We start from the raw sequence: 25,143 nt of genomic DNA on the forward strand, positions 1-25,143 counted from the left end.
GAGAGTACGTTCAGGAGAAATCCGAGCCTGGACTTCTCTGTGGAACCTTCCAGTGTCGCACACTCTAGCCATCTTGGGGAAAGATTGGCAGGAGGCGTTTTCCCTCCCGGAACCAGAGATCCCTCCGGTGAGATCTGCACAGTATGAATGCCAGAAGAAGATGACACTTCCCTCGATGTCGACCGTAGGACTTAGATGTCGACCTTGGTTTTTCTGGCACTTGTCCTGATGGAACCGAAGGATTTTCCTCCCTAGTCGTCGAATGATGTGTCGCCTTAGACGTCGACTGCTTCTGCGGTGAGACATTTAGGGACTCATGTCTGTGCGAAGATGCTCTCAACGTCGGCCTCCCCGACGTTGGACTTTGATGGAGACCTCGATGTTGACCGCCTGTAGGCTTGCAGTGATGTCTTTGACATCGATCCTCTCGACGATGACCGTTGTGACAGTGGCGGAGACTCAGATCTCGACCGATGTCTTGACGTTGACCCAGATTTGGATATCGACTTAGGTCTCACGGGACAAACATACTTCGAGCCCGAAGTAGTATGCCTCAATGTCGACTTACTTTTTGGCGATGGAGGCTCTTGTCGCTTCAACGGCGATCTGTCCCTCAACGTCATTGCATGCCTTGCATGCTTTTCCGACGTCAATATCGACGGCGAACAATCAGAAATTTGCTTTCTTTTGGATGCTGGGGAAGCCCATTGATGCCGCTTATCGTGTCTTTTCTGAAAGGAGGGCTCTTTGAAGGCAGGATTGCTCTCAAGGCCACTTTTAGAATGTCCTTTTCCTCTCTCCAGCAGGGCATGTAGTCTTATCTTCTCCCTATCACGCAGAGTTCTTCTGGAGAATTGCTGGCAGTAATAAAAAATGTCTAGATTGTGTGAAGATGGCAAACACACAATGCAAACTGAGTGTGGGTCCGTTTTGCCATTTTGTTCCCATAGGAAGGACATTTATTAAATAAAGCTGGCATTTCTGGCAAAATTAATTCTTAAAATTGTCAGAAAATAACTGAAAAAGTTATTAGCAGTCACAAATGTCAACTAGAGATTAAACAAACCAATTTCTGACTAGAATATTTCAAAAAGTGACCAGCTCAATGCTCCAGGATCCTCACAGAAGAATCCAGAAAAAAGAACTGACCTAACTGTCACCTGTGGTACATGATGGGAGCAGGGGGCTCCTGGAGGTCTTAAAGGCACGGTGTCCAGGTTCTTGGAATTCTTAAAGGCAGGGTGCCAGTCTTTTAGTACTGTGATGTTTTTTCATCTATGCAGCCCATGGGAAAATTGCCTGCTTGTACTTGCTTTTTTCTCTGAAAATAAAGGGCTGTGTTGGAACATTATTGCAGTGTGTGTTCTCTGTTACAGCATTTATATGTTAGATTATTTTTTCTAAAAGAAAAACCCTTGTAATTTTGGCATATTAGCCTATTTGAGGTATAATAGACTGTATGTTTTAGTTATGTATACATTATGTATGTATGTTTTGGAGGTACTATGTACTTTTGTACCTAAACATACACATATATATGTATTTTTGTATATCCTCCGAGGTCCCGCACGTGGGTGGGGATTATTCAGTGCTTATGACTATTGATGAGTATCCTCTGGAAGAGAACTATGAATATCCATCTCTTTATTCTCCACCATGAGGCAACAAATACTGGGCATGTCTGAAAACTACTCTCTACCTTCTGGCAGGCTAAGTATTAGCCTGTATGTAATATCTGTGGTGCCCGTCTCCTCAGTCTTTTCAACCAATCGCCGATTCTTTTACATGTCTTACAGCACTGAAGCAGCTCAATATCAACATGGGTGCTATATGAACCCCATCCCCCCCAAGTAGAAAGAGTTTTCTGGCATTATAAAAATCTCATAGAACCACTGCAACTCTTTTCTATGATCACTTTCTAACTTTTCTGCCACTTATTGGTGTGACAAAACACTTCCTGTAACTGTTTTAATACACAGCGTTGAACTCCTGTAACATTCACAAATAGGTAGCTCAGCAAGATACAACCGAATCACTGAAGGTATGTGGATCCTTGCCAGTTCCCAAAAGTATCCACATCAAAACCATAAGCATAATAACTTTTTTAGTATATTAATGCAGTGATGTCATATTGGGGAACAGACCTTTGCAATGTTTAGATGTACAGAAGTGAAAAACGACATTCTACTACTTGCACAGATAAAACGAAGTATCTTCATCTACTATTTCTTCCCTGCTGTGTCCAGATACCGCTGCATGGAGCAGTTCAGTGGAATACCAGGATTTAACCTTCGATGGGAGAGAAACAAAAGGGAGCTGAAGGAGGGTCGTGAGAGGCAGGGGTTAGAGATTATATTAAGTCTGACAGGTCTCTCCTTTATCACCCCTGTGGCAGCTGGTACATCAACACAGCTAAGGTGGGATAAAAGGTCACAAGAGCATAGGACAAACACTAAATTGTGAACTGATTTACCATTAGCAACCGGTTGTCATAGATGACAATAACACCATACTTTGCATTCAGTCCTTGTTCTGTATAGGCAAAACATTTCATATCACCATACTCAACTCCAGTTGCTTGAGAGCAAAATAATTGCTTTTGGTCCTGCCTGTCCATTGTACCACAACACAACTACCACCTTTAAAAACATGTTTTTATTATGAAATACATGAATACAAAAGTGATTAAAGTATGCATAGTCATATGAAAAAGTGGAGTCTAGTATAAAAATTTCATTTTGTACTAAAGAAAGCAAGCACTTAAAATCGATACCATGTGTAAGAAAATAGTAACTAATATCAAAGATTAGCCATTGTTTTAAAAGATTTTAATCAGATGGACTTTCACACTTCATCTCTTATCTTAACCCCTGCTTCCTACAGAATGGTAGATTCGCCACTCCTCCCTTCACAGAGATTTGCTTGAAGCCTTCACGCGTATTTGTTATGCTTACCTGAGTTCTCAAATCCCCTTATGTTTTCATTACTCCTTGCCCAGCCATTACCGGCAAGTCCAATTTTCGCCCTTCCCAACTCACTGACCCACTGTGACTCCAAAACAATTAATAATTTCAAGTTCTAATAATCATTTTCCAGACTAAAATCCATTTGTGAAACAGCATGTGCTATATTTAAAACAAGGCCCTAGTACCTTACCTGATCCTCTGCTCTGACAGTCAATGTGTCCTGGTTGAGGAGTTGTGTTACACGTTTAACATCAAGTTGCAGAAATTCATCAGTTTTGTAAACTTCTGTGAAGTGTTGATGGATAAAATCATCTGCAGTAGCCTTCAACTCTGGACAGTCCAGACATTCTGCTAACACACTAATACCTGAAATAGACATAACATGGAAGGCAGATGAAATTTCACTTGCCTTTTCCACATTTACATCCAATGTCATCACATAAATAATGTGAAAATTACATTCAAATATTCAGGGCATGGTGAGTTATCTCTTACAACATCAGAAAGGTCATGGTAAAGGAAACAAACCTGTATCTGATGGGTAGGCCTAGGCCGTTATGGCTGTCGAGACACATGGATGACTTTTGCCTCAAAGGTTATGATCAAATGCTTCATACAAGACTGATGGAGTTCAATTAACTTGGCACTTAATGGTCACTTATCAAAAACACACAAATTATTGTTAGACTCGCATTTGGCTGATACGTTTTAAGTCAACAAGTAAGGAAAGATCATATTTGTACTCCTGCAAATGAAGAATGAGCTTGTCCTCAGGACAACTAAGAATCTGCGTTTGCCATACCCAGTCCTTGACAGGACAGCTGAGGACAAAGTATAATCGGAGTTAAAAATATGAAGACTTATACAATGGGAATTTAAACAGGGAGGCACGCATTCTAATTTGGGCGGTAATCCAGTTTGGGGGCAAATGAGAGAGTGTATGCCTGAATTGTGTTAGATTGTGCATCAATATCACAGATACGCAGCATTTTTCTGAAGTATTTGCTATGAGCCGGATGAATTTGCACATGAAAATATGTGTTTTTTTAAAAGTCTAGAGTAGACATTAAAACTGCATTCTGTAAAAGTGGGAGTACATGTTGAAGGGTCATCATGTGAAAGGGTTCTGACAGTATATACAAGTTTAACTCTGAGATCCAGAATAGGTCGTAGGGAACCGTCCTTTTTGTGAATGAGAAAATACAGAGAGTAAACCCCTGAGCACTGGTACTGTGTTGGAACCGGCTCTATAGCTCCTTTCAGTAAGAGAGAATGCACTTCCTGTTTGAGCAATACTAAGCGTTCTGGAGACAATTTGTGAGGTCGAGGTGGAATGTTTGGGGATTGTTGGTAAGCTCCAGGCAATAACCATGTTGGATAATTCCAAATACCCATTTGTCTGTTGTTACAGACTGCCAAATAGGGAGAAATTGTTAAAGTCTTTCTCCGACATGTGTGGTGTAGTCGGGGGAAGTGTGGCAAGCCACTGCTTAATAGGGGAGGGGGAGTTACGGGGTGTGTTGCCCTTACCCCTACCTTTAAAGTTTTTCCGTCTATAACCTCTTCGAAAAAATCCTCTTGAGGGAGAGGACTGGTTGTTTCCTTTGTAGGTAGATACTCTGGTCTGAGAATGTGGTTTTAGACCCCTGGGTAAAAGGAACGATGAAAGGAACCTCTGTTTGAAGGAGACTGGAGCACTCCCATGGACTTGGCCACTTCAGTGTCTTCATTTTTTCCAATGCTTGATCTACTTCAGGATTAAAAGGAAAATGCTACTTACCAGTATGTATCTGTTCTTGGCATGTAGAGCTGTAGATTTGTATACTTGTGCATAGATCGTCATCTGGTGTTGGGCTCGGATGTTTGCACTTTGTTTTTATCTTGGAAGAAGTCTTTTGTAGTCACGAGGTAGGTGACTCCTCCTTAGGATGATAGTGCGCAAAGGCATCGACTACATCTCCAGACTGTTTTGCCATGGAGGTTTATTATGGAGTTAGTAAGAAATAGAAAAGGATGTCCATGTGTAATGTATTTAAGTAAGATAGTACCGGGGAGTCAGGTGGGCGTATACAAATCTACAGATCTAAATGCCAAGAACAGATGCATACTAGTAAGTAGCATTTCCTGTTTGCGGCATATGAGCTGTAGATCGCATACTTGTGCATAGACTACACAGCGGTTATCTACTTAGCTGTGGCTACCTGTATCTGTTGCAGTGGTTTGAAAAAGTGTTCTTAATACTGCCTGGCCCACACTAGCTTGTTGTTTTGCTTACAGGTCTACACAATAGTGTTTTGTGAACGTGTGTGGTGTAGACCAAGTTGCTGCTTTGCAGATGTCAACAAGGGGAATGTTCCCATAGAATGCCATGGATGCCCCTAGTTTACTTGTGGAGTGAGCTCTAGGGGGAATGGTTAAGGTGTGTTTGGCTTTAGCATAGCATATTTGGATGCATTTAACAATCCACCTTGCAATCCCAGTTTTAGAGATAGGATTGCCTTTGTGAGGTGGGGAGAAAGCCACAAAAAGTTGTTTAGTCTTTCTAAAGTATTTTGTTCTTTCGATGTAGTAAAGAATCGCTCTTTTTGTGTCCGGCGTGTGAAGAACCCGTTCTACTACTGAGTCTGGTATAGGGAAAAATACTGGGAGTTCTACAGACTGGGTAAGGTGGAAAGCAGAGACGACTTTAGGTAGAAATTTTGGGTTGGTCCTAAGAACCACTTTGTTATGATGGATTTGGAGAAATGGTTCTTGTATGGTTAATGCCTGGAATTTACTGACTCTTCTGAGAGAGGTAATGGCAACCAGGAAAGCTACTTTCCAGGTGAGAAATAGTAATTCGCATTTATGCACAGGTTCAAATGGGGGACCCTTGAGCCTGGTAAGTACCACATTTAGGTTCCATACTGGAGAGGGTGGAACTCTAGGTGGAATTATTCTTTTAAGTCCTTCCATAAATGCCTTGATAGCTGGTACCCTAAACAAAGACAAATGTTCTCTGTTTTGGAGATAGGCTGCTATTGCCGCAAGATGTAGTCTAATGAATGTATACGCTAGGTTGCATTGTTGTAGATGCAAAAGGTAACAGATGATGTTTTGAATAGAAGCATCTAGTGGGTTGATTTTGTTATTTGTACAGTAAATTACAAATCTTTTCCACTTTGCGGCATAGCAAGCTCTAGTGGTAGGACGTCTAGCCTTTTTAATGATGTTCATTCAGTCTGGTGGGAGATTAAGGTAGCCAAACTCTAAGATTTCAGGTGCCAGATTGCAAGGTTGAGTCGATTAGGATCTGGATGCCTTATCTCTCCATTGTTCTGAGTGAGAAGCTTGGGTAAGAGGTGTAGCTTTTGATGAGGAACTACTGATAGTTCCAGAGGGTTGTGAACCATGGATGTCGTACCCATGTTGGAGCAATTAGGATCATTGTGAGGGAATGCAGTTTGAGTTTCCGAACCACTAGCGGAATGAGTGGGAGAGGTGGAAAAGCGTAAGCAAATTTGTCTGACCAGTTCCTTTCCAAACACTACTTGAGCTGGTATCTTGCTACCGGCACAGTAGCAATCCCCGCCCATCTGACACCGTGGATGCCATTGAGCAACCCGCCAGGAAGTAAGTAACCCCCAGGAAGCTTGTCCTGCCCACCTTGCATAGATCCCTGAAACTACCCCTGATTCTCCCCCTCATGTTGTTTCCCTTTAGCGAGAACGCGATCGGCACAGTCTCAGTTCCAAGAGGCGCTCCACCCTGAATTGGTAATTATACACTGAGCGCATGTCACTGGTTAGTAATCACTCGCTCTTCAACGCTCGTCTCTAACCACCTCCTTCCCCGGCAGGCACCCGATCAAGCAACCCGCTCCCTCCCTTTGAACTTACAGCCACCGGATTCCCGAAACCTGGTAATTCAGCCTTATTGTCACGCGACTCCTGTACTCACTTTCCCCTGCGTTATCAGTAATAATGCGCTTGACTCCGTGCTTGTCACCCAGACTATCATCACTGCGCCGTGATTATGTCACAATTTATTGAGATTCCTGAGTCGTATGTCACACTTTCTTTAACGTATATGCGCCGTTTTTATTGGCCTATTGACCTTATCAAACTCCAGTTACCAGTCATATCACTGCGCCTTATGTCACATGTTCAATTTGCGCCGTTTCTTATATGCACACAGTTACTAGGCTTTTTTCACATCAAGTGCCTGTTTATTAGCCCCATGTTTATTATCCCTTTCTATCGAATATTTTTAACGTTGAGCCCGTTCGTTGCTAGTGTAATCCCCACTTCTGAGCACCAGTTCCATCGCATGCTTATGCCTTTTTTACATTCGCAGCACCAACAGCCAATGTGTTTTCACTGTTCACTCCCTCACCTTCATGTCACAATTGGTCTACCTTAATACATGCCTAGCTCTTGATATTTATACTTAATTATCCCCTTTTTCCCTCCTGGCTTTCTCTTCACCATGTTATTTATGTACAGTCTTTAAAAGGCAAAATGTCATACGATTTCCAGACAAACATGATGTAATTTTCTGTCCTGAAGATGATGCCATTTATCTAAGTTTCGGCATCGAAACATCCTCGACACACTAACACCATATGTACCTGAATTGTGAAAGAATGTGTGCAATGGTGTTTTGAAACATAATTAAGTCTGTTCACTGAATTACAAGTACACAGACCGCCTTGTTCGTTTTTGCCTGAATTTCGTTTGTTTTGTCTTGTTCTTTGTGGGTTACTGGTCGTGCCCACTTTGTAAAAAAATCCTTGTGCTATTGTTTATATCTACTAAATAAAATCCTGTCCGGCTGTCCAAAGGACATACTTACTATTTAGTGTATGCCTATCATTTCCCAGATCCCTGAAAAACTAGGGACCACTGTTCTTTATAATACGTTACCGCCCAAGGTCCCTAGTGCAATACCTTTGGTTTCCCTTGTCTCTTTGAAAAAGTATGTAGCGCAATCGCATGATTGCAAGGGATTGTGAATCCTCACCCTATTTTTACAAGTGGGTCCCCCAGCACCTCCTTTTTACTCTTCCCTCTCATCTCTGGTTGCACAAACACTCCTTTTTGCTAGGCATGTCTGACCACCCACCTCTCTACACTCTTGAATACATTAATAAAATCCTAGGTGGTCCCTCCCTTTTATCTAACGCTGCTGACACGCCCAATGAGCCAAGCACCACATTAGTTGAGGAATTAGAATTTTTTTAAAAAAAGGAAGTAAGATTGACGCTTATGATAAAACTTCTAACAGACTATCTTAGGGCCAACATAATCCCAGTTGGTCTCCAAGTTCGCAATATTCCGGGAGTCTTCACCGACAACCCAAAATATCTTAACGGCTTTAGCTACATCAGCACAACATGTTCCAGGCACTGGATGGTGCTTGGAATTGACATTGCAACAGAGGAGCTAGAACAAGTAATAAGTGAAATACACGAACTTGAAAAACAACTCAAAGACAACAAGCACTGGCGTTGCCAATAGGTTTCGCATTTGGAAAGTTGGAGCTATTGGTTTTGTAAATGACATTTTATATTTATAAATTGTTATTGACAATGCCAATAACGATATATAAATATAAAATGTCATTTACAAAACCAATAGCTCCAACTTTCCAAATGCGAAACCTATTGGCAACGCCAGTGCTTGTTTATGGTTAACAATGGAATTGAACTTGAATGGTTAGGTCTCCAGACCTCAGTCTGTGGGCTTTTCAGCATAAACTCAATTTGTGCAAGCACAGTTAGGAAGTCTTGGACTTGTTGTTTCCTGGATAAAATGAAGTTGTATATCTTTGCAAGTTTGTGGTAAAAAACATTTTTTGTGCTAAAATCTGCAGATTACTCAACAGATGATGGGTTGTGCGGCAAATCCATCTTTATGCGGAAACGGCTAGGACCGGAGAATTGCATACATTGCATAAATTCCACTGGCCTTGGTTATGAGGGGATCAAGACAGCATTTAGAGAGAGAAAGGTGGGAAAGAGAAAGTGGCAGAGAAAGGGCGCAAAAAAGATAGAAACACAGAGAAAAAGATGGACCAATTGTGAGGAATAGAATAAAAAAAGGGGAACATTAAATTATAGTTGTGTGGAAATAAGTATGTGTATCCAAAGTATAAACAGAGCATTAATAGAGTTAGCATACCTGGTCCAAAACTTATCAGCGACACCATCTTCGCCCTTCCTGATTGGAAGGACATAAATTACAAAATGAATAGCAGGGCCAGTCTATGAAGTGTTAACAGCTGCGTGAAGATTAGTTGCACAAAATAAAATACGTCGGAAAACTGGGTGAAAGAGGCAGAGTTCCAAAGTAAACACAAACGTACAAAGGCTGTCTGCTTTTCTCATTGCAATTCGTGCCACTGTGGATTACAGGTTTTGTGTGGTCTGCAAGGAATGGCAATTGTCGAACATATTGCATTACAAGTCCCATGTTCAACAGCCGCGCTGGTGTGCCATTAGTTTCTGTGTAAGTATTTAAAGTGTATCAGGTGCAGCCTGTAGCTCGTTGATAAGGCCTTGGACTGGGAGCAACAATACATCCATTGTTCATCGCTGATCATTACATTGAGGTCGTCCGACCAGGTCTGTAGGGCAGAGGGAGAGCGGATAGGTGCAGTCAGCTGCATACCAGCATAGATGTGCGTGATGAGCTTGTAGGGGGAGGGGTCAGTAAGCATTTCCTCCAGCACTAAAAACGTGGGGGGGGGGGGCTGCAGGGAACTTGACATGGAGGCCTCGCAGCGACGCTCTGAGCGGATTGTAAAGAACTAACAGAGAAGAGGTTGCAGTATTCACTTGTTTATTAAGAAGCCAACACAGCATGAGGTCAGGGGGAGAAGGCAGGAGGAGCGTCTGAAACGGCAGGTCAGATGCGCGGAGGGAAGCCGGATGGGGGCGGGAGAATAGGGAGAGGAGATGCGCGTGGATGGGGGCGGGAGACCCTGTTGGGGGGCGGGAATGCTCGTGAGAGATTTGGAATCGTCGTTTGCAAAATGGAGGTCTTACTTCTTGGGGCAGCGGCCACACACGCACTAAAACAAGCTATCCTTAGAAGTGGCTAAGGCACCTTTAATCATTAAAAATGAACAAAGTTACTTTTTCACGCTGCATAGCTTTTATCAAATGAATGCTAAGGCATGATTTGATAAGTGTGAAGGGGGAAGACTAAGAGACTAACTAAACGTGAAAGTGCCACCAGCGTTGTCGAGTAACAGAGGCCTTCAAGAGGCTGCAGGGGCTGGGGCGGCGCTCTCTGTCTCGGTGAATAAAGCTCGAGTAGTGGCTTCAGCTTTGCGTCTGTAATCAACCCTCACGTTCCTTTTGCTCTCTAAAGCCGCAAAAAAGCAAGCTTTCACCAGGACATTGCGAAAATGCTAAAAAATGAACAAAGTTACTTTTTCACGCTGCATTGCTTTTATCAAATGAATGTTAAGGCATGATTTGATAAGTGTGAAGGGGGAAGAGTAAGAGACTAACTAAACGTGAAAGTGCCACCAGCGTTGTCGAGTAACAGAGGGCTTCAAGAGGCTGCAGGGGCTGGGGCGGCGCTCTCTGTCTCGGTGATTAAAGCTCGAGTAGTGGCTTCAGCTTTGCGTCTGTAATCAACCCTCACATTCCTGTTGCTTTCCAAAGCCGCAAAAAAGCAAGCTTTCTCCAGGATAATGCGAAAATGCGAGACCTACCGCATTACTAATGGTTGTTTGCAAAAGCGCCCCGTGCAGGGTTTTCACTTCAATGTGCGCATTTTCCATAGTCACACCTCGTCTGAACAAAGGGGCGGGGCCGCCATTCACGTGAAAGCGCCTTTTACAACCAAAAGTTAAACAAGGGAAGCCGGATGGGGGCGGGAGAGCCTGGTGGGGGGGTGGGAATGCAAGCGAGGGGAGAAGTGTGGCAGGCAGATGCGCGGAGGGAAGCCGGATGGGGGTGGGGGTTTCTGTGTTTTTGAATGAATGCTGTTTGCGGATTAGGGAGATGCGCGTGCTTGTGTGGTCACGTGACCCGCTTTTGTGGCCACGTGACCTCACATGCACTGTGAAGAAACCGCAGTGGTTTCACTAGTCGATCGAGCCCTTGAATTTTCGCCTATTACATTCGCAAGCGAATGATAATAGGCGAAACCTAAAAACACCACCACTGAGGCAAAAAAACTCCTTGACCAAATAACGAAAACTTTCGAGGACTTTCATAAATTTAAACTTAACAAAAAAACCATAAAGGTTAGAAAAGACATCAAACGTTTCTCACAAGAGAGAGCATACCCTTTCCTTAACAAAGACTACTACACCAACCGTACCTACAGTGGCCCTCAGAACCAAAGGCCCTGGGGTAGGTTTAATAGGCGACAAAACTTTGTGGGTTTTTCTGATAGCTTAGGGGACTCATCTGAGCACTCAGACCAAAGTGAAAGTCCTGGCCCCTCCCACAGGAATTTTTTAGGACGAGGCAGAGGTCAACCAGAAACCCCAGGGGCTGGGAGAGTGAAACAGCCACAGAGATGGCCCAACCGCCAGAACCCTCCAGGCGAACGGTTTACCTGCCGGCAACACTACCAATGGTAAACAGAGCCAACATCCCTACCAACCACAATAATGAAACAGACCAAGAGAATGCTCTACTACCTATTTTTAATCTCACTCAACACATGCTCTCGAGTGATGAAATGTCATTACTTACCAAAGGACTTTTGTTTGTCCCAACTATCCACCCAAACTACCTGGATGCCCAAACAGAGCTCCTGAGAATCTTTAGAAAGGCCAGACTTCACAGTTTTTTCTTGATGAACCCTACCCCTATGAAACATGCTAATACCCCCTTCAAACCACCGTCTAAATTCTCTCCCACCGGAGGAATGATTCCCCCTGACATTCCCACATTTGAAAAACTGGTCCTTAATGACCTTGCTGTTCTGGAAAAACAGAAATCATTTGTTCCCTATAATATCACAATCCACAAGAAGAATGCCCTCTCAACCTTAAAAAACAACCCTTCCCTTGTCATTAAACCAGCTGACAAGGGGGGCGGAATTGTGATTCAGGAAATTGATAACTATAAAAATGAAATTCTCCGCCAACTCGGCAATACTGAGCACTACTGTAAATTACCACGTAATCCCACAGAAGAGATACAGAAGCTGATTCTTGAGGTCACAAAAGATGCCCTCGACTAAGGCTACCTATCCAAAAAGGAACATGAATTCCTCAATACAAAGGCCCCCCGGATACCAGTTATTTACTGCCGACCCAAAATCCACAAAAACTGTGAAACTCCTTCAGGCCGACCTATAGTCTCGGGGTGCGGCTCCGTACTGGAGCCCCTCGGGCACTATATTGACTTCTTTATTAAACAATTTGTCCCTGACACTGTGTGCTACATAAAAGATAGCATGTCAATGATTAACATGATTGAGGAATATCCTTTTGAACCCACATCCAGCACCATGTGTACGCTGGATGTGGAATCACTCTACCTCAACATCCCTAAATTTGAATCACTCCGTGTAATTGAGAAAGTTCTCGATACGCGTCCACGCCCACACAATGTCCCATCAATCTTTATCCTCCAACTCTTGGAGATAATCCTCACGAAGAATTTCTTCCTCTTTGAGGGACAATTCTACGGCCAGGTATGTGGAACTTCCATGGGGGCTATTTTTGCCCCCAACCTAGCTATTCTTCATATGGACAACCTAGAGACATCATGTATACTGAATACATCCAATCCTTTCCACAGCGGCATTGCCCTGTGGAAACGATATATCGACGACATCTTCATGTTGTGGACTGACTCTTCAGAATCACTAACTCAACTATTACACTGGCTCAATAACAACAGTGGTGGACTTAAATATACACTTGCCATGAGTAAAGAGTCAATCCCCCTTTTTGACCTCGAAATCAAACACACTGATGGCCGCCTCACTACAAGCCTTCACCGCAAGCCCACTGAACGGAACACCTTGCTTAACTATAGCAGTCACCATCCTCGTGCCCTGAGAGATTCCCTTCCTTTCTCTCAGTTCCTCCGTATTCGGAGGAACTGCTATTTTAAAGAAGATTACTTCACCGAGGCAAAAACCCTCAGCAACAAGCTTAGGAATAGGGGCTACCCGCGGAAACTGGTACGCCGCTCCCTAAAACGGGCTTGGTACTGCCCTAGAGAAACCCTGTTGGAACCAAAACCCAAGAAAAATCAGGATAGACTTATATGTTTAAAAACTTTCTCCCCAGCATCCAACGCCATAAAGAAAAGTATATTAAAACATTGGCCGGTACTGAATGCTGGTACATTAAATCTGGAACGTCCAATCTTCGCCTTCAAAAGAGCCAAAAAAGTAAAAGACCATTTGGTGCGGGCATCTCTCCCACAACCCACCTTAAAAACCACGATCAATGATGTCTGGGGGCTGCCCGCCCTGACCGGTCATGCAAAATGTGGTAACTGCATAGCTTGCGACTCCACCATTGAGGGAAAAACCTTTACCTTTGGCACAATCAACTTTGACAGAAAGCATTTCACTAACTGCAACTCATCCAATGTAGTGTTTGCTATTTTCTGCCCCTGCATGATGATTTATGTAGGTCAAACCAGCCAGAAGATAAAGCTCCGGATTGGACAGCAGCGCAGCAGAGTTCGCTGTAACACTGCAAACGCCCCCCTTGTTGGACACTTCAAGGACAAAGGACATACTGAAAAAGACTTGACATGGACAAATGGGGGTAGCATTCCACCCTTCTAGAGGGAAAAGACATGTATGTTACTGCTTTACCCGGTTAAAGTTAAACAGAGCCCCAGCATCACAAAATGGATGCTGCTGCCACTGACACAAGTCTGACCTCCTGCTGCTGGACAATAGGTTTCCTGTCCAGGGAGGTGCCAGCACCTCACCAGACAGGCAGATGTGTATTCGGACAGGGAGGGCTGCATCAGCAGATGCTTTTTGAGACACTGCCTGGGGCACACAAGGTGCTCCATGCATAGCCGGGTTCAAACCAGTTGCTGGGGCACTCCAGCCCCAGCTCTGGCGCGAAACTGGACAAAGGGAAAGGGGTGTAACCACACACTTCTCAGGTCCACCCATAGGAGGGACCTAGGCAGGTAGTCCAGCCCCTTAGCTTAGTATAAGTATAGGAGCTGTGTCCCCAGGACTTTAGATTATCCTGGAAAGAAACTTTGATACATAACTCTTGGACCTTCGACATTCTATTCTGACTAGAAGACAGAAGACATCTCCCTTGTGGTCAAGTAGTGACCACCCTGTGCAAACAGGCACCACCAGTAACTTGCCGGTCTGCTTTGTTGACGCTCCCGCCGGAACCTGAAGACTCAGCGACACAGGAACTGGACTCTCAGACTTCTCTGACTCCGACCCATATCCACAGCAAAGCTGAGACCCGTGGTGGATATGAGAGATGTGGGACCGGACACCCTGGACATCCAGAATTTTGCTAACAGTTCGACTACCGAGGTACCCTCGCAGTTGTGCATTGGGGTACGAGAAGCCCCAGACCCGAGCGCCATTTGTACCGAAGCTCAGCCCTCCACACTCCACGAGTGCCGCGTGGGGCCCGCTCTTGCATTTCAGCTCGCCGCGTCTTCCCGGTTCCTTGCCCGATGGCTAGTGAGCCCCCTGAAGACTTTTCTTTCGAACTAAACTGCTTTCCTGGTTGCTCCAGGCTTGCTCCAGCTTCCCTTCAAAGGAGAAGTGCCACAGACCTTGCTGGTCTGCAACAGTTCAATCTCGACATCCTGCGTAGGTGGATTTTGCCAAGGCTTGTTGGGTCCAATCCGGATACCGACACCGCAGTCAACTAGATCCTTCGTGGGACAGCTCGAATCCAGCGCCTGGTTATCGTCGATGCCTCCTGGACCTCGTGGCTGAAGAGACAAGTTCACCTTCTTCCCGTTCAAGCATGCGACATCGCCTGGTTTCTTCCTGGTCACTGGCTAGTGACCCAAACTCTGTCCCCTCTGCTTTCAGGTTCTTCACATCACCGATCCACCCTTGGATCCACTCGGACACTTTTCCTCTGGTCGCCTGCAGCACTTCTTTACAGATCTCCATAGAAAACGACGACAAAACCCGACACCAAAAGGCACCTATGCACCCGCCTTCCGTGGGTGAGGTAACACGAGTACTCCGGTGCTCCTGTGGGTCTTGACTCTCGAAGTGTCCTAGTCTAAAGGGGTTTTATCGTAGTCCATCCGAAGTGTCCTTAAACAGTAACTTTGTAACTTCTTCGTTTCCCATTATAAGTCAATGGTAACTCGCGACTGTGTTTAGACACTGCACGCGTCTCCCGTGGGCCTCCTACTCCCTAACCTTTGGTTGTGTAGTGTAGTCCCAGCGACTCTACAGGTCCTAGGCCTGCTGTCTAACTCTCACGCGGTTCTTATACCACTTCTTTAGTATATGGTTTGTGTGGCCCCTAGGGCATAACTGTATTTGTGCAACTTATCGTATGCTAATTGAGTAACTTGTGATGTACTTTTACCTCTGACCTCATAAAGAGTGCAGAGGGGTTGTGTTTAGAATAAATACATATATATTTGATATATACCTTGTGTAGTGTCCTTTCATTTGGTATTCAAGGGATTATAATTGGTAAAACAGCTTGCTTCACATGCTCTCTGAAGTCTTAGCCTAAGACTGCTGGTCCATGCTACCACTAGGATAGCTTGTCTATAAGGTTGACTGTACAAACACCATCAATAAGGGTCGATTAGACTGGTGCAAGGTGCCCACTAGAATAGTGGACATCATATGCCAGGCTAACTTCTCACAACTGTGATAAGACGTCTGCCCTGAGAGGGAGACGGAGTGGAGGGTGCGATGAGAGACGAAGGAGGTCTGTGTACTACACCCTTCTTGTAAAATACAAATACCTCTAGTCTGACCTATATAATTTTATCAAATGATTAAATCACACAAAATATTTCACAGGGGATGCAATATATAGGAAAAAACTTTTGTTTTATTTAAACATGTTATTTTTTAACTTTTCAATTTTTTCATTTTTTTGTCATATTTTATACATATTCATTTCTTTATATACACAGATTATATCAGCATTTCATATGGACCAATTGGTGTGACATATATTTTATAAAAGAACTATTTGTGATAAGAAGAACCCCATAACGTCACCATAAATACATCTCACTCATTCCACCAAACATACTTCTACACTCACTACCCAACCTCTTAACAGACTACGACTAACATATGAGACATAATTTCAACAAAAAGAATACTGAGGGTCCCCTATGGATTTTACAAAGTCAAATATTCAGATTCTTTCACTTTTTATTTATACATTTTCCATGCTTTTTGTTTCTTTTCTTCTTTTTCTTTTTTTATATTGTTGTGACTTTCTGTGTGGGGGTCTCAGATGCGTACGGCCTACGTACGTTTCGGTGATTAGTATAAATTGATTCACCTTCCTCAGGGCCAACAAAAAACTAAACAAACAAATATGTACACTCACTATTAAAAGCTGAGGGTTCTTTAGTATCTCTGTTGGACTTCAGAGATAAATCTTTCCAAGGTCTCTTTGCATCTTGAAAGACTATGATACTCAGTGATGACTAGCACCTGTTTTAAAAGGGTATGAATACTAGAGCTCTAGTAAGAATGCTTGTGACTTCTCTGTGCTTCGTCTTTCGTAATAGCTCCTTATGAGTCAGTCCAGCAAGAATGGCCTTGCTTTCGTTGGAATATATAACTGGACCAAATTGACCAGTTTCAGTTGTTGTTAGACCCAATGTCTCTTCTTATTTCTTTATCTGCAGAGTTCTGCATCATACATCTGGACCTGGTTCGGAGCAACAGCACGTCTAAGGGGAAGCCTCCGGCTGGTTTTATCGCCACTACACCCTTCTTGGCCAATCCAGGGCAACTAATATGACTTGGGTCCGGTCTTGACAAATCTTCCTCAGCATCGGAGGAATCAAGGGTAGAGGAAGAACGCATAAAGACGCTGAGAGCCTAATTTAACTGAAACGCATCCCCCAACGCTCCCTGCATCGGATACTGGAGACTGAAGAACAACGGGCAGTGCGTGTTCTCGTGAGTGGCAAACAGGTCCAACCGAGGAAATCCCCACATCCTGAAAATGTGATGAACCACCTCTGGATGAAGACGCCACTCGTCATGGGCCGAGTATTGCCAACTGAGACTGTCTGCACGTACATTCAGCACCCCGGCCAGATGATTTGTAATTACACAAATCTGATGGTCCTGAGCCAAGGACCAGAGTCGCAGAGCCTCTCTGCGATACGGCCCTACTTCTCCCTGTTTGTTGATGTTCCATATTGCGGTAATGTTGTCCGTCAGAACCTGTACTTACTGACCGCGAAGGGAGGGAAGAAAGGCCTTGAGAGCCAAACGTATTGCCCGCAATTCCAGAAGATTGATGTGAAGCAATCTCTCCCCTGGAGACCAAAGACCCTTGATCTCCAGATCCCCCAGATGAGCACCCCACCCTAGAGTGGAGGCATCCGTTATCACTGTGGCCATCGGAGAAAGCGGTTGAAACAGGATACAGGTTGCCTGAAAAACTCCACCATAACAGATCCGCTGCAGTGTCTCTGGAGCTTCTGACCACCTACCGGAGATCCCCATTGTGTTGAAACCACTGCCTGCGGAGGCACCACTGGAGTGCCCTCATGTGCCAGCATGCATGGTTGAACAGTATGCAGGAAGCAAACAGACCGAGCAGGCGCAAAACCTTCCGAACTGGAACAGTCGCTCCATTTTGAAACATTGGGATCTTAGCTTGGATGTCTAGAATCCTCTGAGGAAGTGGGATAGCACAACTCACAGTAGTATATAGTACTGTCCCTATGTACAGGTTGCACCGAGAGGGCACAGGAGAGATTTGGGTACATTTATCTAAAAACCCAAGTCAAACAACAGTTGAGTTATTACTTGCAAATGATGAAGCACCATCTCTGACGACTGACTTAAGCAACCAGTCGTCCAGATAGGGGAAAACAGAATACCCCGACCTTCTGAGATGCACTGCCACAACTGCCATCATCTTCGTGAAGACCTGTGGCGAGGGTGTAAGACCAAACGGAAAGGCCGCACACTGACCCCACTGTAAAAAGGAGATACTTTAGATGAGACCTCAGGATGGGAATGTGAAAATACGCATCCTGTAACTTGATCGACACCAGTCTTCCTGCTGCAGTGCCAGAAGAGCCTGAGCTAGGCTCAACATCCTGAACTTCTCCTGTTTGAGGAAAAAGTTCCAGACCCTGAGGCCTAGGACCGGCCTCAATCGGCCGTCCGTCTTGGGAATCAGGAAATACCGGGAGTAGCATCCCTGACCCCTTTCCTGCTCAGGAACCACCTCTAATGCACCTTTCTGAAGCAAAGACAGAAACTCCTGCTGCAGTAACAACAGATGGTCCTCCGAACACCAGCCCTGGTGAGGGGAGAAAGTAGAGGGAAACTCCCAGACAAGATTGGCATACCCATTTTCTACGAGATTCAAAACCTAACGATCTGATGTAACAGATTTCCAATTTTGTAGAAAATCTCCGGTAACCAAAACCCCAAGACTGGGATTACAATCATTGTAGAGCTGAGTCCGCCTTGGTCCCAAAGAGTCTAGAGCCATCAAATTGAAGATCTAACAGCGTGGCCTGGATGTCCAGAGAGAATCCCGACCCTCTCAACCAGGCATGCCTCCTAGTTGCCACCGAAGAACCCATTACCCTAGCAACGGAGTCAGCCATATCGAGCCCGGACTGGATCACCTGACGGGCTGCAGCCTGAGTGTCCGACACTACCTTCGCAAAGTGACCCCGGACATCTTCTGGCAGCTTAGGTATCACCTCCTTAGCTGAGTCCATCAATGCATGGATGTAACACCCCAACAGGTATGTGGCATTAGTTGGCTTTAAAGCCATGCTGGTCGATGAAAATACCTTTTTAGCTGACTGTTCCAGCTTCTTGGAATCTCTGTCCCCCGGAGTGGAGGAAAAAGAACCTGCTGATTGCTTAGTGGAACATGACGGTTGAACCACCAATGTTTCAGGCGAAGGGTGAGACGATAAAAATGCTGGATCCCTAGGCGCAACCTTATAACGCCTTGCCACCGTTTTGGACACAGCAGGGACAGACATTGGCTTCTGCAAAACATCCACAATTTGTTCTGTCAAGGTTTCGTTGAACGGAAGCAAAGGTTCCACCACTGATGAAGGGGAGTGCAGTACCTCAGTTAAAATGTTAGAATTTACCTCAGCAGTTGGCAACTGCAAATCCAGAAGGTCAGCCGACTTATGACTGAATGGTATGAGGCCACCTGAGAAGGAAGAGCTTTGGGAGAATAGAGCTCCCACTCTTGTGATGTACCCAGCACACTGGCTTCTTGAAGACCTTCAAAATCATCCATAGGATCCAGTATCTCTCCTTCCTAAGCTTGCTCCTGCTGTTCCTGGAATTCCTCCTCTTCCAGAAGTCTCTGAGCCTTCTTGCTTGATCCCATCTTCGGGATCTGTGTTGTCAGCACCAGATGCGGCCCCGCCGACCTCGGAGCCGCCGTCGATGGAGGCCCTTCAGGAGCTGCCAGCGGTGCCGCACCAAGTCAGACGGCGACGGACCGGAGCCTGATGGCGCCTGAGAAAAGTCCATCCTTCCCTCCTGGGACAGGATCGGCATTGAGTACCTCAGCGTCGGAAGAGACCAAGACGAAGTCATCTGCATAAAAGGCGCCTCGCATAATGTTGGGGTACACCTATATTATAGGAAAGCGGTCCCAAGGGGCCAGCCGGCGATGGATAACCCGCCCTGGCAACATGCCATACATTGCACTCAGAAAATGCGATGATCTGCACCTGGAGCCGCGAAAGGCGAGTACGGATCAGGAACCACCTGATCTGGAATAGGCCAAGGTCATAAGGTGGGTTCTGGCTGTTGCGCCAGAGACACCGGATCTGGGATAGGAGAGGCCAGAGGTGCAGGAGACGCTTCCCTGGGTGCCGGAGAGTCCATGGGCGCCGGAGAGTCCCTCAGCACAGGAGAATGAACCGGAGTCACCTGAGGCGAAGGAAAAGGCAAGATGTCATCCTTCCTATGTTGCTGCTGGACCGGGGACACCGACTTCGATGGCTTGTCCTTCAAAGAGCGACGCTTGGATCCATGATGCCGCTTTTTCTTATGCTTTTTGGATGACCTCCAGGTGTGCAGTCGGCGACTTCGACCTTGACTTAGTCTCTTCTCCTTCCTCACCCGGGCCATAAACAACTTCGCTTCCCTCTATTTGAGGGCCTTTGGATTCATCCGACGACACAACAAGCAACCCTCGACGCCTGGTCAGACAACAGGCACCAAAGGTAGTCTTCGTGGGGATCCGTGACTGACATATGGGCCACATTCCCTAGAGGGTTTAAAACCAGGCTTCTTCTGAGTAGCCATCGTACAGAAAAAGTTTACAGACAACTGCAATAATGTAGACCACAAAGAAATGGAGAGTCCTAGCAAAACCGTTACGAGTTGACTGCATGGAGAAAAGGGAACTGACATCAGCACGCCAACAAGGTCTTCTTATGGCTCCGATGATGTCACACGGAGTCGCGAGCGGGCCGTTCCATTGTGACGTCCTCGTCAACGTGGAAGAGTTATCAAAAAAGTTTCTGTGGAATGCTGCGCAAGGGGTAATTCAAAAGGTAAGGAATCCACAGGCAGATGTATCCATCAGAAATAACAATTAACCGAGGTAGACAAGTGTGTCAAATTGACCTATTCTTACTTCAGAAAATTATCCTGGGGACTGACACCCTACTTTTGGGACCCAATATAATGGGTAAAAGTTGCAATATCACCATAAACGGTTAAGGTTTACTATACCTTAAGTTGAGAACAATTTCCTGGGGGAACATTTTCATGAACATTATGAAATACACTGTAGGGCAGGACCAATCTGATAAATGTTGCTGCAATACACATCTATGAAATAATGGAGGTCAATGTTTCAACCAGAACCCACAAAAGAGCTCCATCAGGGTCTTTGGAAAAAAACTATTCAATTTCTGTCATTGCTTTGATGACAGTACAATTCCTAATTTCAAAATATGTGCATGAAGAGCGCTGCTCACAGTATCCTTCAGCAACAGCTGGTTCTTTCATATTAAAGCCTTAACTGATTTAGGACCCATTAATAAAACAGTTATTGGTCCCAGTTTACTTAAGCATTAGGGAAACAGCGAAATAAGATTTCCTTTTTTTTTTTTTTTTAAATATTTTTATTGAAAGGATTTTCCCCTCTTTTTTACATATATATACAGGGCACGACAATATTTACATAAAACATGGTATATGAATTCAAACAAAAACAAGTGATATTTAGTGTGAGAGAATATAAAGAAAGAGATTACTTATCCCGTGAAGCATATAGACAGATAAACACAGTGATAATTAACATCCAAACAATCAAAATTAAGTTACAAGCTTTTTCCCCCCAGAATGGGTCGAGATCAGCATCTCTTATCGTTTCTTCAACAATAATAATAAACTTCATAACAAAGTATATATCGTTCAAACATTTTCAAACCTTTCAAACCATATTCCCTTCTTTCCAACGAGTAATGGGATCCCAAATATGTTTGCCAGTTTTCCTTCCCTTTTTCCCTTTCCTTGCATATATCTCAGTTTCCAAATTATATATTGATAATAATTTAGCCAACCATAAATGAAATGATGGTGGTAGTGGGTCCAGCCATGCAGAAGCAATACAGAGTCTCAAGACTGCCATAGCTAAGAATAAGAAAGATTCCCAACTATCCTGATGTTGTCTCTCCTCCTCCTTTATCCCCAGTAGAATTATTGGGGGGGTAAAATGAATGTTTATTCCTAATTCTTGGTTTAGGAATCCCTGTATGTTCTTTACAAGTGGCTGCAGATGTGGACATGCTGCAAATACGTGAATTAAATCCGCCTCTGAGCTTCCACATCTAAAGCAGTTTGTTCCTACTGTCCCCCCCCCATTGGGCTATCCTTGCAGGCGTATGGTATAGGTGGTATAATGTTTTATAATGTTGTGCCTGGAGAGATGCCGAGCATAAGAGTGTATACCCCATTTCCAAAGACATATAGAAACTTTCCTCCCTAATTTCCAAACTATCTTTCCATTTATTTGCCCATTTTTCAATATCATCCTCTTTTGAATTTAATAACTCAGCATAGAATTTCTTTATAGTGCATTCCTCGCCAGCCTCGATCACTTCCATAATTGCATTTTTACTGAATCCTGACGCACCACCTTGTTTGTTATGCAAAAGACTCCTTATCTGCAAGTACTTAAAAAACTGTCTTTTATCAATTGCATACTTAGCTTGTAGTTCAGAAAACTGGCAGACACCCTGCTGGCCCATTAGGTCTCCCATCCTTCTAATTCCTTTTCTTTCCCATTCTATGAATATAGTATCAGAGACTACTTCCACAGGAAGATTTGGATTCCCTCTCAGTCTGGTGTAGAAATTATACCGCCCCAGTCCAAATCTTTTAGTAAAGGCTTTCCAGACTGTATAGGCCGCTAGGAGCGTCCTAAATCGTGTCCTTTTGTAATAACTAATTTCGGTATATTTTAAAAAAACATTTTCTGCTTCTGGACCCAGCAGCAAACCATAAATTACAAGTGATCCCAGCTCATTCCACCCATCGGATTCTGCACCCCCCACTAAGCCACCCATGTTTTGCAGGGCTGCTGCCCAATAATAAAACTTTAAATCTGGTAGTGCCCACCCCCCCCTCTCCCGTGGTAGTGTCATAAATCTAAGTGCTCTCCTAGTTTTCCCCTTTGCCCATATAAACCTATTAATCAAATCTTCTATCTTCTTAAACAATTTGGCTTCAAATAGTAAAGGTATTGCCCTAAAAAAATAAAGAAACTTAGGTAAGATCAGCATCTTTACTACATTTGTTCGTCCCACTATTGATAAATGTAAATTATCTAATCTATCTAGATCTCTCCGTACTTTATTAATTAGGGGTGTTAGATTCTTTTCCACTAAGTGGTCTAAATCAGCTGTGATAGACACTCCGAGATATGTGCCTGCCTGTACAACTCGAGTATCTGTACAAATGGTGTTGTGGTTTTTGATTATCTGGGTCTTATTAGTGTTGAGTTTATAACCCGAGATTTCCCCAAACTTCAAAGCTTCTATTTCCACTTGTGTAATAGCTTCCATAGGTGTTGATGTAATTATTGCGACGTCGTCAGCATACGCTAATATTTTGCAAAAACCAATTCTAGTAGGCAATGCTTTAATTCTATCACAGGTCTCTATTCTCCGAATTAATGGGTCCATATAGATTGCAAATAACAATGGAGAACAGGGGCAACCTTGTCTCGTACCTCTCCTAATCTGAAATTGTGTTGTACTCCCCGCATTCACACGCACAGAGGCCACAGGATCTACGTATAGCCCCTGAATTGCTTTAATATAATTTTTTTTTACTCCTGATCTTTCAAGAGTATGCCACAGATAGTCCCAGGAGACCCGGTCAAATGCCTTTTCCGCATCTAATAGCATAATCGCCATTGGGTCCCCTGAGACTGCTGTGGCATCAAGTAAAGTTATTACCTTACGTATGTGGTGCGTGGTGCCTCTTCCAGGTATGAAACCATGCTGGTTATTGCTTACTACTCTATCTATTATTTTAGCAAATCGTGTTGCTAATACTTTAGAGAAGATTTTAGTGTCCGTGTTCATCAAAGTAATGGGCCTGTATGACCCTGGTTCTTCCGGTGGCTTTCCTTTCTTTAAGATTATCACTATTTCAGCCCCCCCCCCATGAGGTAGATATTGAATCTCCTGTTTGTGCTTGCTGCAGCATCCTAACCATATCAGCTTCTAAAATATCCCAGAATACTTTATAAAACTCTATCGGAATCTGGTCTGGGCCTGCCGCTTTTCCGGAGGGGAGATTCAAAATAGCGTTTTTAATTTCTTCCCCCTGAAAAACTTCCTCTAGAGTATCTGCCTCTTCATCCGAGAGTCTAGTCACTGGAATCTCCTGTAGATAATCTCTAATTTTAGTAGCATCTCCCCTTATTGATTCCTCATATAGCTTCTCATAAAAGTTTCTAAACACTTCCCTTATTTTCCCTGATTCTGTATGGATCCTACCAAAGGTATCCCTAATCTCCCTTACAGTTCCTGTCGCTTCTTGCTGCCTTGTTCGGACAGCTAAGGTTCTACCAACTGTTTCACTACATTCGTGGCATTTTTCTCTTTTTGCAGTATATAATTTTGCCGCCTTTCTAGCGATTTCTCCCTCTGCTTCCCCTTTCACTTTTAAAAGTGCCACAATTGCATTATCTACTGGAATACCGCCTACTATACATTCCTCTAATTTCTCTTCAGCCTTAAGCACTGCTTTTGCGAGTTCAGTGTTTCTCATCTGCTCCTGTTTTCTCTTGTAAGAGTTAAAACTCAAAGTTTCTCCCCTAACCCCCGCTTTAAAAGCATCCCATACTACTCCTACAGTAGAGCTATGTCTATTAATATCGAAAAACTCTTTGATCCATACTTTCATGTGTTTCACGTATTTTTCTTCCTGCAGTAAGTCTCTTTCAAAAGTCCACTGTCTTTGCTCTCGAGTATATGCTGCTTTTGGTAATGTGAGAATTAGTGGATTGTGATCACTTAGGATCCGTGGAAGTCTTTCTATTGTTGATTCCGATATAAGTACGTTTGATATAAAGAAATAGTCCAATCTTACACATAATTTATGTGGGGCCGAGTAATATGTATAACCCTTATTTCCAACATTTTTTTTTCCCCCAAACATCAGATAGAGTATTATTTGCCACTAGTCCCTGCAGGGCTTGGCTAACGCGCCTCTTTCTCCCAGAGTATTTACCATATGAGCCTAGACCCAGACCTTCAGCCCCATTGATATTCAAGTCCCCTGCCATAATAATTCTGGGTGCCCAAGTAGCTAGCTCTACATCTAGAAATTGAAAAATCTCCGGATCATCCTCCGTTGATCCATATACAGTTATCAGCGTAGTCCATTCCCCATCTATCATGCATTCAACCATTGCCCACCTTCCCCATTGATCTGATGCTTTTTTTCTTAGAAGTAAATTTTTATTTCTAGATAATATTGCTACTCCCCTCTTTTTAACACCCTGTTGTGAA

The 25,143-nt window shown here is 44.0% G+C and overlaps 1 protein-coding gene across 2 annotated transcripts in view; it reads right to left on the reverse strand.

The window, feature by feature from the left end:
* The window catches only part of KLHL7 (kelch like family member 7), a 255,900-nt gene that overhangs the window by 155,456 nt on the left and 75,301 nt on the right, over positions 1-25,143 (reverse strand). For both annotated transcript variants that reach the window (XM_078663561.1, XM_078663560.1), the window contains exon 5: positions 3,157-3,332. In XM_078663561.1, the coding sequence (XP_078519687.1) occupies positions 3,157-3,332 (176 nt within the window). The remainder of the gene's footprint in view (positions 1-3,156; positions 3,333-25,143) is intronic.

Source organism: Lissotriton helveticus, chromosome 10 (genome assembly GCF_964261635.1).
Source record: "Lissotriton helveticus chromosome 10, aLisHel1.1, whole genome shotgun sequence".
NCBI classification, from domain to species: Eukaryota; Metazoa; Chordata; class Amphibia; order Caudata; family Salamandridae; genus Lissotriton; species Lissotriton helveticus.